This window comes from Tetrao urogallus, assembly GCF_951394365.1.
Source record: "Tetrao urogallus genome assembly, chromosome: 8".
Taxonomy (NCBI): Eukaryota; Metazoa; Chordata; class Aves; order Galliformes; family Phasianidae; genus Tetrao; species Tetrao urogallus.
In genome coordinates, this window is record NC_136821.1 from 722,501 (window position 1) to 735,754 (window position 13,254).

Consider the following 13,254-nt stretch of genomic DNA (forward strand, 5'->3'; position numbering starts at 1 on the left):
GACACGCAAGTGATGCTTGTTGGGTCCCCCAGCACCAAGCGTGCCACAGTTAGTTAACTGATGGCGGTGGGAAGGGCTGGTGACACCCAGCAGCAGCACAGCCTGGCTGCCTTAGTGCTGAGTTCAGCTCTGTACACAGCAATGGTCAGAAGCGCCCCAAGTTTTGCAGAAAGGAACCCCCCCCCCCCCCCCCCACTTGAATGCAAGTGTAATCTAACACAGGTGACCGTCGCCTTGCAGGAGACTGCAGTGAAAACATAAATGAGCAAGGCTTCCTCACAGAGCAAGAGTTCTCCTCTGCCTTCATCTGGAGAAAAGGAGAAGGAAAAAATAAAGACAAACTCAGCACACAGCTGCAGTGGTGGCAGCAGCAGAGCACAGGTACTGCTGGCTCTGCAGGTCTGCGAGCTGCTGGGCACTGCCGTGCTGTGCTCTGTGCCAGGCAGCAGCCAGGGAAGGAGCAGAAGAGCTCGAGCTGAGCACAATGTGAGAACTCCTCGTTGCAGTGAGGAAACAACGCTCACTGTGCAGCAAAGGCTCACTCTTCCTGAAGAGCGCTTTCCCTCCTCACCAGATGCAATCGGTTCCTATTTGACACAGGAAACACCCAGTTTGAGCATCGATGCTTTAATATTAATGCTGCTATGATATTCCGTATCGTATCTCCAAGGCAGGCTGCGGTGTGCTGGGAACACAAGGTGCCATAAATCAGCGTTTCTGAGCGCACAAAGGCAGGCAGCCCGCTGCCCAGCGCCGGCTGGAAAAGCTCCCGTGGATTTCCGTGTCACTTCAGCACTCAGCACTCAGCCCGGATCTCTGCCCACGGCCATTGCAGTGCTGCAAAACACTCGAGACAAGGATGATGACAGCAAACATTTTCTGACATATTGCTCGCACGGCGCAGATTAGATAAAATTCATCATCGTGGTTATTCCCCTCCGGGGTACCGGCACTGCTCACTCCTGGGCCAGGAGGGCTGCTGGGCTGTGCCCCACACCCTCAGCACTGTTATCACAACAGGGGAACGGCCCTATTGGGAGGGGAGATTCAAACCTATAAAATGATATACAGAGATTGTACCGTTTGTGTTAAAAGTGGTAACAGCTTTACTGATTTACTGAACATTTATCAGCACGTGGCAACCTGGGCCGAACCTGACAGGTGAAACGATCCGAATAGATTGTGAAACCTCTTCCACTCATTTCTATTGATTCCAGTTAGGATAAAAATCCATCGGTGTGCCGAGCAGCGCTCAGCCTCAGGTCTCAGTGCAGACAAACAGCTGGCAGGACAGCAGTGCTGTGCCACACCACGCCTGCTGCTGACCCCTCACCTTCACATCCCCACACAGCACTGAGATCTGGGCTCAAGTGGGAAAACAGTCACAGTGATGTCAGGTGTGCTGACGAGTGCCTGTGTGAGCATCCTGCTTCTAGGGAAGTTGTGCAGGGCTCGCTGGAGTTGTTTCTGAGCCGCCGTAACAAACTGCCCGCGAACGGAGCGCCTTTCATCGCTTTTATTGATTCATGCGTTTGGTTCTTCCCCAGTCAAAAACAAGGCACATTAAATACATCCTCTTATTGCTCTATAAATGCATGCGGCTCATTCTGGATATCAAAAGTAATAAATAACGGCAATAAAACACCAGGACAGTTACAAAAATGACAACCCAGCCTCAAACACAGCGCCGCACAGCTCAGCACAGAGCATCCCCCCAGCACAGCACAGTAGTGCCAGGGTAAGACGTGTGTACACACACACACACACACACATACATACACACGCTCCCCAGCCAGGCATGCAGCTCTCCAGGCACCCACCACCCAGCGCTGCTTCCCCACCTGGGATCAGAACAAAGCAGGGCAGCAACATCAGTGCAATCACATGGAGCAAAGCAGAAGAGCAAAGAAAAAAACCCAAGCAGATCAAAACCAACAACTGACACCCCCTCTTCTCCCCCCCCCCCCATGACATTCCTGAAAGCAGAGGCAAGGTGCTGCACTAAGCAGCTGTGCCTTCCCTGTGCAGGCACAGTGCTGTAACCAGCACTCAGCCTTGTCTGCACTCAGCTGTACAAGATCCTGCTGTGCCACACAGGAGCAGAGATCCATGACAGTAAAGCACCCACGATGCAAAGCAGACTCCTACAGAGGACGTGTGTGTAGCCAAGGAAACCCCAAAGTCACAATCTGCGTGTGGCATTACCAAACCAGCAAAGGACATAAATCTGGGTGCAAAGCAGAACATCCTGGCTTTACAGGAAAACTTGCAGCATTCGTTCTTAACAGTTCCATTTACAGAAGAGTGGAGGAGAATTTTTCTTCAAACCATACAAATGTTATTTAATATTTTAAACCTTTTTCTTTACGTGGTCTGGAAAAGGTCTCACTACTTTCACAGATACATCTGTTTAAATAATACAGTGAACCATGGGCTCCCACCCTGCCCCCCCCGCACCTCCCTCCTGCTGCTGAGCCCAAAGACACCCAGTTCCACTCCATGCCGTGCTGTGTGTGATGTAAACTCTCTTGCCATGTTCTTATTTGAGAAGGGTTTTAGTAAAGCGAAGCTGCATGGAGTATGTGCACACTTTACTTGAATCTTCTGGAACACACTCAGAAAAGTTAACAGTAGCACAGAAGCCATTCATAAAACACCTTGTCAAACACTCACTCACCGATCCCCTGGGCTGTGCCCAGTGCTACAGATCTCACAGCAGAAAGGCCAGAACCCACAGCAGCACAGTTCTGGTACAAAGCAGCTCTACGACATCAATTCAACATGCAGAAACCATTTGGAAAGCATCTGAGACAGTATTTCTGGAGAGAAACCTGGAGACGTTTCACCACTCGTTCAGACTGACAGGAACTCAGGTGAAGCTCACCCCATCTCTGGTTTGTGTTCGTTTTAACGATCTGCTTCTCAAAGCTCTGCGTTTTATTTATTCCTAAAAGCACTCTCCCTGTCCAGCCCCGAACACCCGACTCACTCAGCCACCAACACTCCTCAGTCCCTCCATTTCACACATGCAGTCATTTTCCCTTAAGATACAGAAGTAATCTTTGCTGGCTGTTACCGCGCCGTTTCCATTAGTGAAAGTGATGACATCAGTTAAAGATCAGATTTTACACAAGGAGGAATCCTGAGCCCTTGGAATGGAGGGTCCTGTTTTGTCAGCTGGTATTTATACTCAAGAAATCTATGAAATCTAATCTGAGTTTTTAAATAAATTAAGACTTATGTTATCAAAACCATCATATTTTACATATTTGTCCCAAACTGGAAACAGTACAGAGCACTTTACAGCATAAAACACCCCCTGCAATAGAATGCTGCCAACTGAAGGAAGCTGCTTGTTATTAACGTGGAGAAAGGGAAGCTGTCCCCCAGCTGCTCGCTAGGTTATTATTGGAGTGTTGGTTATGTGTTGTTTTCCAGCTTTGTACTGCTGATACTTGTGTCTGGCCAAGTACTGTACTGCTGAAATAACTACACACCCCAAGAGAGCAAAGCCCAGCACCTGTGGAAGGGCAGTCACTAACCAGCCTGCTCCTTACTGTACCTGGTACCCTCAGCAGGTGAGCTTCTGCTCCTTTTGTGAAGCTATCTCAAATCCCAGGCACCAGCCTTCCCTCTGCTGCCCTTTGTTGAAGCAGACAGATCAGCAGCTTTTAAATACTAAATGCCTATTTGCAAATCTCAATGCAACGCTCCCTTTAAAGGCAGGAATCACTTTTTTTTAAAAGATAAAGGTGATCTAGAAGTTAATGAGCAAGGCAGTACGTGCCATGTGCTTGTGCGTGCACCAGTGTTTCCAGACCATATTCCAGAACCCCTGTTGATAAACTCATATGTCTGAAGCGTACCCCATCCAAAAGGCCACATACCGGAGTATTAAGAGCTGTACAGAAAACCATTAGTACAGAAAACAAACGCACCCACGTGTTTTTACAGATATCAGTCACCTTGAACGAGCAAGGACATTCGGGAGCACTGGAATGTTTGTCAGCACATGCAGCTGTGCTGAGCTACAGCCCTCCGCCGCTGCGGTCCACCGGGATCACCACGCGCTGCCGCAGGTTCTCCTCAGCTGTCTTCATGAGCACGGCCAGCCTGCTGCCGGAGACGTAGCCCTTCTGAATGGCACTCATCAGCTGGAAGAACAGAGAGAGCACCTCAGCTTCCCTTCCACACAGAACAAAGGTGGGTGGCACAGCCCCAGCTGCACTCCCAGCTCCTTGGCAGAGCAGCGGGGATGCCAGCCCAGCCCCACAGCACGGGCTCAGCTCCACACAGCCGGTCAGTTTGTCCAAGGGCACGTGGTACATGGCAGTGACAAAACCATCTGTCTACCAAAGAAGAGAAGGCTCTGGGGAGACCTCACTGTGGCCTTCCAGTACTTGAATGGAGCATATAAACAGGAGGGGGAACGGCTGTTTGTGAGGGTGGACAGTGATAGGACAAGGGGGAATGGTTTTAAACTGAGACAGAGCAGGTTTAGGTTGGATATGAGGAGGAAGTTTTTCACACACAGGGTGGTGAGGCACTGGCACAGGTTGCCCAAGGAGGCTGTGGATGCCCCATCCCTGCAGGCATTCAAGGCCAGGCTGGATGTGGCTCTGGGCAGCCTGGGCTGCTGGTTGGTGACCTGCACACAGCAGGGGGTTGGAACTCAGTGATCACTGTGGTTATTTTCAACCCAGGCCATTCTGTGATTCTATGATACCAATAAAGCAACACTGGGCTGCATGCTTTGAAAAAAATCTCACATCAAAGCCCATTTTCATTTTCCAGAAATACCAACAAGTGTGACCTGTTTGGAAGTAGCAATGCAGCATCCATTAACAGCAGTGCCATTTAACCACGTGGGATAACCCAGCTATTCCACAGGCTCTCCCCCACCCACACTTTTTTTCTATTCCCCTCTCAGTCTGGAAGTAACAAACAGAAGAACATCACTGCTGATCCAGCACTGACCCCGGGTTGCACCCCTCATATTCACAAACCCTTCTTTGCAGTGACAGGATACTTGACTTCCACAACTCTTTCAAATCCAAATTATTTTACAGACTTTTAAAACTAATTTGCCTTTAAGTCCTTGAAACTGGACACAGCACTACCTTAACGAACACACGCTAGTGCTAGGGCTTTAGTTAATTCTTCTTTATCCCACGGATAAAGTGAGCATTAGACTTGAAATTGCACATAGTCAGCTTGCCAAAGACCACAATGCAAAGCAACCAGCACTTACAAAAAGCAGTTTCTGAGTCACAGTGAATGCCAGGAATCCTTCAGATTTCTTCCCTTCTGTAGGAAAGTCTATTACTTCTGCAGCCAGACCTCTATAGGTTGGTACTGCATCTGAGAAACAGGAATAACTCCCCAGGGAGGGAAAGGGACAGATCCAGCCAAGGCTGAAGAACCTCCAAGGCTGTTGGGGACATTCTGGCCACCCTGTGAGCCCCGAGCAAAGGCAGATGCTGCAGCCAGGAAGCAGAGGCCCAGAGCTTCCCTCCAGCTGCTCCCCTCCCCTGGTGACCCACACCAACACGAAGGCTCCAAGTGGGGCAGCCCTTCCATCACACCCATTCATTCTGCCTCACCACGCACTCCACAACCAACTTGCTGTGGTTTTTCCCACTGCGCTGCATGCTCTGTGGGAAAAGCACTCCTGGAGGAGCAGGCTGACCCTTCGGCACCACCACAAGAACAGAACTTTCATATGCAAGCCTTCAGAGAAGCAATCGCTGCCATCAGACAGCTGCCTGTGCCAGAAGGATCCCTGAGGAAACGTGGGCAGTAACGGTACAAAGCAGGTGTGAATAAAAGCAAAACTGGCTCGAGTTCTCAATCAGAACCACCTGTTTGCACAAAACACCGACCAGTTCGGCCTGCGCTCCATCTGTGAAACACCTGCAGCACCGCTGAGCAGCTCTCCCAAGGCGACCCAGGCAGGCTGGCAGGCTGCAGTGGGTCAAATGCAGCCACTTGGCATCGCTCTGCTCCCACCTGGATAGGGAGGCAGCCACTCTGATACAATGTGTTCCTATATTCTAATATAAACGTCCACAAATATTTGCACACAGCTTTCCACAAGCGTTCTGGCAGTACAATGTAATTACTTGAAAGTTTTCAGAGAGCAAACACAAAAGTATTGAGAACTGGCTTAACAGATCCATTAAAAAACTAAACAAACACCACGTGTATTTTGTTCTTTCCATGGCAACCTGCTGTTCCTCTTATTACCACGCTTCCCACTGTGCTCTGTGCAGCACAGCAGCTCCCTGTGTGCAGCCCTGGCTCCGCGTAAAGGAAGTGCAAAGTGCAATGCAACCTCGCTGCAGTGCTGGGAGAGCACTGGGAAACACTCAGGACGAGCCTGTAACCACAGAGCCACTCAATTTAAAGTAAAGTGACTTTGAAATGACACCAAAACAGTGACCTGTCACTTGTATTTTAGAGTTGGGGCAGGAAACTCCTCATGAGACTGTTCACCAGAGCAAAGCAAAGCAAAGCAATCCACAGCAGGCTGCGTTAGTTGCTTTGACTTCTTAACCACAACGTCTCCAAGTGAACCCAATTTTCAATCTACCCAAGCCATTACAGTCAGTGTTTTGGTTTTTTTCCCCCCCAGTCTGAAGTTTTCACATGCAAAAGGACACAAGAGGGAGACCCTTCCCAACAGTCAGAAAGCCACCTGTGATATTCAGTTATTTCAGTCAGATGGCTCTGGGGAGCTTTTATTTCATTTTACAACTAATGCACATTTCAGTTAGCCAGCTAAATCGCTGCATCTTAGGTAAATAAATAGTCCTTTTTTCTAATGCTGGACACAACCTGTGAAAATTTTCTGCATTTAGATTCAACAATGCTCCTCTTATCTACAGCTCATCTCAAGAGAGACAATTACCATTTCCTCTGCCTTGATCTTGTTTGTTTAACTTGACACAGTGAAGAAAGGGCTGACATTGACCAAAATCCCCAGCATTAATTTATCTCATGTTCAGCATTCATCATTGCCACCACGTAGCAAAGACATGGCACTCACTTGAAATACCACACCAAGAAAGACTCCACAAAAACAAAGCTGATTAGCAAACTGCTTATGCAAGAGGAGGACAAACATTCAGTAGCACCTTTAATTTTCTTATTTTAAAGCCCTGCAAAAAGCAGACATACAGGTTGCCAATGCAATGTCCATACAAATGGGGGTATCGTTTCTCAACCCAGGAGTTACAGTGGGATAACATGGACTACATGTCTTCTGACCATAAGCTCCTCCTTTGCTATTTTCCAGGCTATTTTGAACACTGTAGTCATTTCTAACAGGTCAGGCACGTGTCAGCATGCACAACTACAATATATCTTCCAAACAAACAACCATCTTACTTGGAAGGTAATTAAACATAATTTCTGCATAAAAAAAGCCAAGTTCAGATCTGCACTGTGGCAGACTTTGAAAATTTGACCTGCTCTTTGGGTTAATTGCTTCTGCCCAGAAAATATCCTTGAATTTGGAAGGTGCTTAAAACCAGCTGTGTGCGTCATTCTGTGCTGTGCGCTGGCAAACAGCATCACCAGGACTGTGGCACCCAACAGCACTCACCTCCTCCCCAGCACAGCTCTTCTGCTCGGGAGGAGGAGGGGGACTGAGTACCTGTGCCTACAGCTACAGCACTTACAGTTTCTTTGCAAGAGAGAAATTCTTACCTGCAAAAACTCAATGAGCTCCACCTGCCCGTTCTTGTTCAGATCTACTTCATTCAGAATATCGTGGAGTGTTTTTTCATCAATCTGCACACTGATGCTCTAGACAGAAAAAAAAAAACCAAACCCAAAAAACCCAACTTTTAGCAGGGTCAGGTACGTGTCAATGTACATAAATACCACAAACCTTCCAAAAAACAACCATCTTATTTTGAATATAATGAAACATAATTTGTGTATTAAAAAGCCAAATTCAGATCTGCACCATGGTACACTTTGCAATCTGGACCTGTTTGATAGACAAAGTACACCAGCTGCATTGCTCAGCACTACTTAAGCCACATTGCAATTAAAAACAAAGCAGAAGGAAACTTTACCTCCAAGACACGCTGCACATCCAGTATAGTAATAAATCCTTTCTTGTCCTTGTCAAACATGTGGAATCTCTTCTTGTACCTGCAAGATAAGGATTATCAGTGGAGAAAAATGACACTCGATGTTGCTAACTCCCAGCAACCCAGGAATCCCTTATTTCACTTACCTTTCAATATCTGAAGGCACTAGAGTGATTTCAGAGCTGTCTGTTAATTGGTCAGATTTCACTTTGTAGCCCATTTCATAATACAGAAATTTTCTTGCAGCTTCAAGTTCTTCCTACAACCAAAAGGAAAAATCTTCTTGTATCTGAGGAAGAACAAGTTCTTTCTTACACAATTTATTTACTCCTTCCACTTCACAAGAATTTTCCTAAGGTCCAAAAACTGAGCAAGCAGTAGCTGAAAAGTATTAGAGAGTTCAACTTTGGCACCTTTTAATCTTGAAAAGGGATATCGAGCCTAGTAAAGACTTCTAATTGCTGTGTAAATGCTTTTAGGATTACACTGCATGCACGAGCACTGAGCAGAGGAAGCAAATGGGGACCTTCCAAATAATTTAGAAAATAAAAAAAGTTAAGGAACTCTATATCATCACTTTTCAAAACTGCCACAGGCTGCCCAGTGAGGCTGTGGATGTTCCCTCCCTGGAAGCACTCAAGGCCAGGCTGCACGGGGCTGTGAGCAGCCTGGTCTGGATGGAGGCGTCCCTGCCTGTAGCAGGGGGTTGGAACGAGAAGATCTTAAAGGTCCTTCCAACCCAAACCACTCTGATTCTATGAAAAAAGAGTGATACAGACTGCAAAATCCTTCTCTTCTGAGACAGACCTGTAAGAAGTGACACTGAACTAAATACTCACTAGAAGTAGGACTGTAATGCCAAGTCTGCCTCATTTTTAAAGTTAAGGAATGCTTTCACTCTTCCCTCCACCTGGCCAATACCAATTCATTTCACAGCTATTTCAATGAAGACTTCAAAACACCAAATATATCCATTCTCTCAGGAAGCAAGCATCACTGAAGTTTTCCATTAATTTCATTTGTTAACATGGAAACTACTTAAGAAAAAAACAAAACAATTCCAGATGAAAAAGGCCCTTTGTACCTTTTTTTTCTGCTCGTTCCAGTTAAGTTCTTTCCCCATTATGTCTACGATCCTTGGCAGAGCTTCCTCAGCAGCCTGCACGTTCAGGAAGGCCAAGCGAGTCCGCCGGGAAATGATATCCACAGCAGTGCGGGCATATTCCTTCACACCATAGATGACCTGCAGGAACAAGGCAAGGAAAAAACGTAGGTGAGTCCATATTAGATATATTTCATGTTACATTATGTATTTGTAGTAAAACAGTTCTTTCACGTGGGATATTAGAAAAAAGTTCTGCTCCGAAAGAGCGTTCAGCTGCTGGAATGGGCTGGAATGGGAGGCAGTTCAAGAAATGTCTGGATGTTGTACAAAGGGAACTGGTTTAGTGCGAAATACTGGTGGTAGGTGGGCAGTTGGACTGGATGACCTTGGAGGTCTTTTCGCCTCAGTGACGCAATGGTTCTACAGAAAAACATTAAGCACGATCAGGTGAAGTGGAAAAATGAGAACAAAAACATCTGAATCTCAAAGGAAAGGGCTTGTGAAGGTATTTTTCAGAGCAAGATGGCCCTGCTCTAGAATCTGCTTCATTCCCAAGTAGCACACAAGCATGATGCAGTTTTTCCACATACCTCAGCTTCGATATAAGGAAATTCAGACACAAGGCGTTTTCCAACAATAGGCCATCTCTTTCCTGTAACTTGGGCTATTTTGGCCACCTCGAAAGCCTTGTCACCATATGTAGAAGCCAGATGTTGAGCCACCTATGGAGTTGAAAACAAGTTCAGTATGCTTTTGAAAGCACATCAAATACATGCATTTTCTATTGTCTCTCATCACTAATAACAAAGATGCTGAATTGGGTTCTGATGGTGTGAGAGGAAACTGCTAGACCTTTGAATGAGTTAGATCTGTGCTAATGAGGTTGGTGGCCCAGCATGTGGCAGGGGGTTGGAGATTCATGATCCTTGAGCCATTCTGTGATTCTGCAATGCTGCTATGTACGTATTCAAATAAATGACCGTGGTGCTTCAACTCTTCTACTTCAGATGTGATCCGAGAGTAGCACAGGTTTGTCGTGCCTAAGGAAAGGAACATTCTAGCATCTCATAACATTTTAAAGCAGCAAACAGTTAAGACATTAGGAAAATATTGTCTTTAGGGAAAGAACAAAACCATCCAACACAGAAATATCAGCACACGAACAGTAACAATGGCTCACCTCGCTTTCAAGTCCATAGTCCTGGACCAGCCTAATGTAGAGCGTGGGGCTCCAGTCCTCAGCCCCTTGGAGCAGCAGCCCAATCGTCTTACTGGAACCCGCAGGCAGATCGTGTGCCTGAATAGCAGCATCAATGGTATCCTGAGCCATGGCACGGTACGTTGTCCATTTCCCACCTATAAGCACACATTTACTTCTTTATTTGGGGAAAGCAACGGAAACATGAAGTTGGCACAGGCCATGTATTTTGTCGTATTACTTTTACTAGAGTTGTTCTGACAAGCCAGTCACACTGCTACAGACAGACCACTACCTAGCTGTAGCAATGCAAAGCGTCACCCTGCAAGAAGAAAGATGTTTGCACATAATGCTGTGGGGAAGCCCAACAAAAACAACAGCTGAAATGAACCTCCCCTACCTGCTATGGTGACAAGGCCACTGTCACTAACAGTAACAACGTGGTTCCGGCATATCGACTGCGTGTCTTTGGAGTTGGGGTCGGTGACCAGAGGACGAATGCCACTCCAGGCTGCCAGCACGTCTCCTCTTCTCACTGTCCAGAAGAAAAAGGTAACCAAAATCACTCGGGAACTTTGTATCTGTATTCATTTCCCACCATCTTATGGTCTCTGTAGCATTACCTCCAAGCAGTGTGAAAAACGGCACTGCCCTTCTCTGTATCAGTACTGCTGTCTGACCCAAAACAAAGCCCAAGAGAGACAGACCTGTCTGTCACACTGGTTAAGAATTCGACAGAAGAGAGAGATTCCGGAACTGATCCACCATGAGACTCAGCTATCAGAGTCACCGATCAGCTCAGAAAACCCTCAGTCCAGGACAGAAATCCCACCACAAACAGCGCCCAGTGCAGCACCAAGTCTTATTCTCCTTGCTTCTGTGGGCAGGGCAGTCCTTACATGGCACTTCAGAAACCAAAATAAAGTCTGCTCCTACGACATTTGCTTTTAGGACTTGAAAGCTTTTAGCATAGTGTGGAATTTATCAAGAGGACAATCTGGAAAAAATAAGTGATCTTTATTCACAGCCTTTGCCAGAAGCACACCTGCATCTGCTAGGCTATAGCACATCCCCTAGGCCTGTTGCTCCCCCAGGCCCCCAGCATTTGCACAGCAACCTCAGAGGGCCCAGGTGATCTGTCACAGATCATCCAGAAGCCCACGCTGTTCTGAGCCACCTCCTCCAGCCCTACCTTCCCAACCATACCTGTTTCAGAAGCATTTTCCCTCTTCACAAGAAGCCCAACTCAATGGCCATTTTCATGCCCCCATGCTACTCCTCTGCTCCCTGGCAGTTACTGCATCCCAACGGCCAATCCTGGCCTTCCACTGAATGTGAAAGAATAAAATCTGAAGGCAACAAGTAGTAAAAAAAGGTCCTTAACAGTTGCAGGAAAAAGCCCTAGCCTCTGAAAGGGGCTTTCTTCAGGAATATATAAAACATGGAACCAATAATCTCATGAAATTCATTTTGTTGCTTGTTAAATTCACAATAGTAAAAATTGACCAATTTACACCGAAGCCCCAAAACAATTTTTGATGCAGCTTTCAAATAGCTGATAACTTCAAAATCGGTAACAGGGTGTAAAAATATCCCCAAAGAACACAAAATAGATTTCAGAAATCAATGGTGCTCTGCCAGCGTGTTTAACCTGCCAAAATGAAGTGTTAATCACAGAAATAAGATACCATATTACATTTATAAACTAATGAAACTAGAAAAAGCAGCATGCGTGACACTATAATTAAACAGTTGGAACACATCCAAGCCTGTGTAAGTTGATAACCCTGGCACTGTCTCCGGCAGCAAAAAGGCAGGTCTGCAGTGAGTTGATATGGCCAGCACAGTTGTTAATTCAATAACAGGCAATCTATAAACACTGCTAATTGCAATGTGAAAACCAGTGTGCACACCTAGGTAGTTTCCTTCAAAAGAACCGAACACTTCATAACGCACTTCTGTGAAAAACCTCGCAAGATTTCTGCCTTATTCAGTCTGAACACCACCAGCTACCTGCCTGCCCCACCATGCTGACTGGCATTGGCTTCTGCACCAGAAAAGCAAGGCTACATTTCCTCAAGGCTGTTTGTCCCAAAGCTGTACAAGAGAGCCACCGAACTGTTCATTTCAGGAATCTGGTAATCTAATATTTCCAGCTGCTGGACAGCAGGTTTCCTAAATCCCAGAGACTGCAGTGCTCCTGACAAACAGTGGTTTTCAGATTTCTTTTAGCACTACTACAACAGGAGCACAGATGTTTTCACATAACCATTAAAAAAACAACAATAAAAAGCCCCAACAAAACAGTAAGCCTCACTACAAAGTAAGGAAATCTCTCACCTTTAACCTAGCACTAAGGCCAAACAAGCCAGCGCCTTCCAACACAGGTGTTCTCAGCTCAGTTACTGAGGTCAACCATCACCAAGTGATTTTGATGAATTCCCCTTTCTGCCCATCATACTTCCCTCTTCAACCAAGAGCTGAACTATTAGGTATTTACCACACCAATAAATAATTAAGAAAGCATCAAGAAAGATGGAAGACAGAGGAAAAGTCAGAAGAAGCCTTCCTACAATCAAAGCAGAGGATTCTACAATACAGCCGTATGGACATACAACCAGCCCACCCACTTCAGCCAAACTTTGCATCTGCCACCCAAAAAGGCCAGAATGAGTCATCTGACAGCAGCTGCCTGTTAGTTGAGAGGCACATGAAATCTGCACGTTCAGATATCAACTGATTTCCATTTAAATGGTCCAAGTAGAGAGAGAGTATCTGGAAAAGCATCAGCAATAGCTCTGAAACAGATTGAGATGACGCTTACAGCTCAAAGTATTAGAGGGGCAAGA

The 13,254-nt window shown here is 46.3% G+C and overlaps 1 protein-coding gene across 2 annotated transcripts in view; it reads right to left on the reverse strand.

The window, feature by feature from the left end:
• Nucleotides 1–4,028: 4,028 nt before the first annotated feature.
• Nucleotides 4,029–13,254, reverse strand: part of GPD2 (glycerol-3-phosphate dehydrogenase 2) — a gene marked incomplete at both ends in the record, with an annotated part of 39,668 nt that continues 30,442 nt past the window's right edge. For both annotated transcript variants that reach the window (XM_079538786.1, XM_079538785.1), the window contains 8 exons: nucleotides 4,029–4,154; nucleotides 7,711–7,809; nucleotides 8,085–8,163; nucleotides 8,249–8,361; nucleotides 9,187–9,345; nucleotides 9,798–9,929; nucleotides 10,388–10,563; nucleotides 10,806–10,940. In XM_079538786.1, coding sequence (XP_079394912.1) covers nucleotides 4,029–4,154; nucleotides 7,711–7,809; nucleotides 8,085–8,163; nucleotides 8,249–8,361; nucleotides 9,187–9,345; nucleotides 9,798–9,929; nucleotides 10,388–10,563; nucleotides 10,806–10,940 — 1,019 coding nt within the window. The remainder of the gene's footprint in view (nucleotides 4,155–7,710; nucleotides 7,810–8,084; nucleotides 8,164–8,248; nucleotides 8,362–9,186; nucleotides 9,346–9,797; nucleotides 9,930–10,387; nucleotides 10,564–10,805; nucleotides 10,941–13,254) is intronic.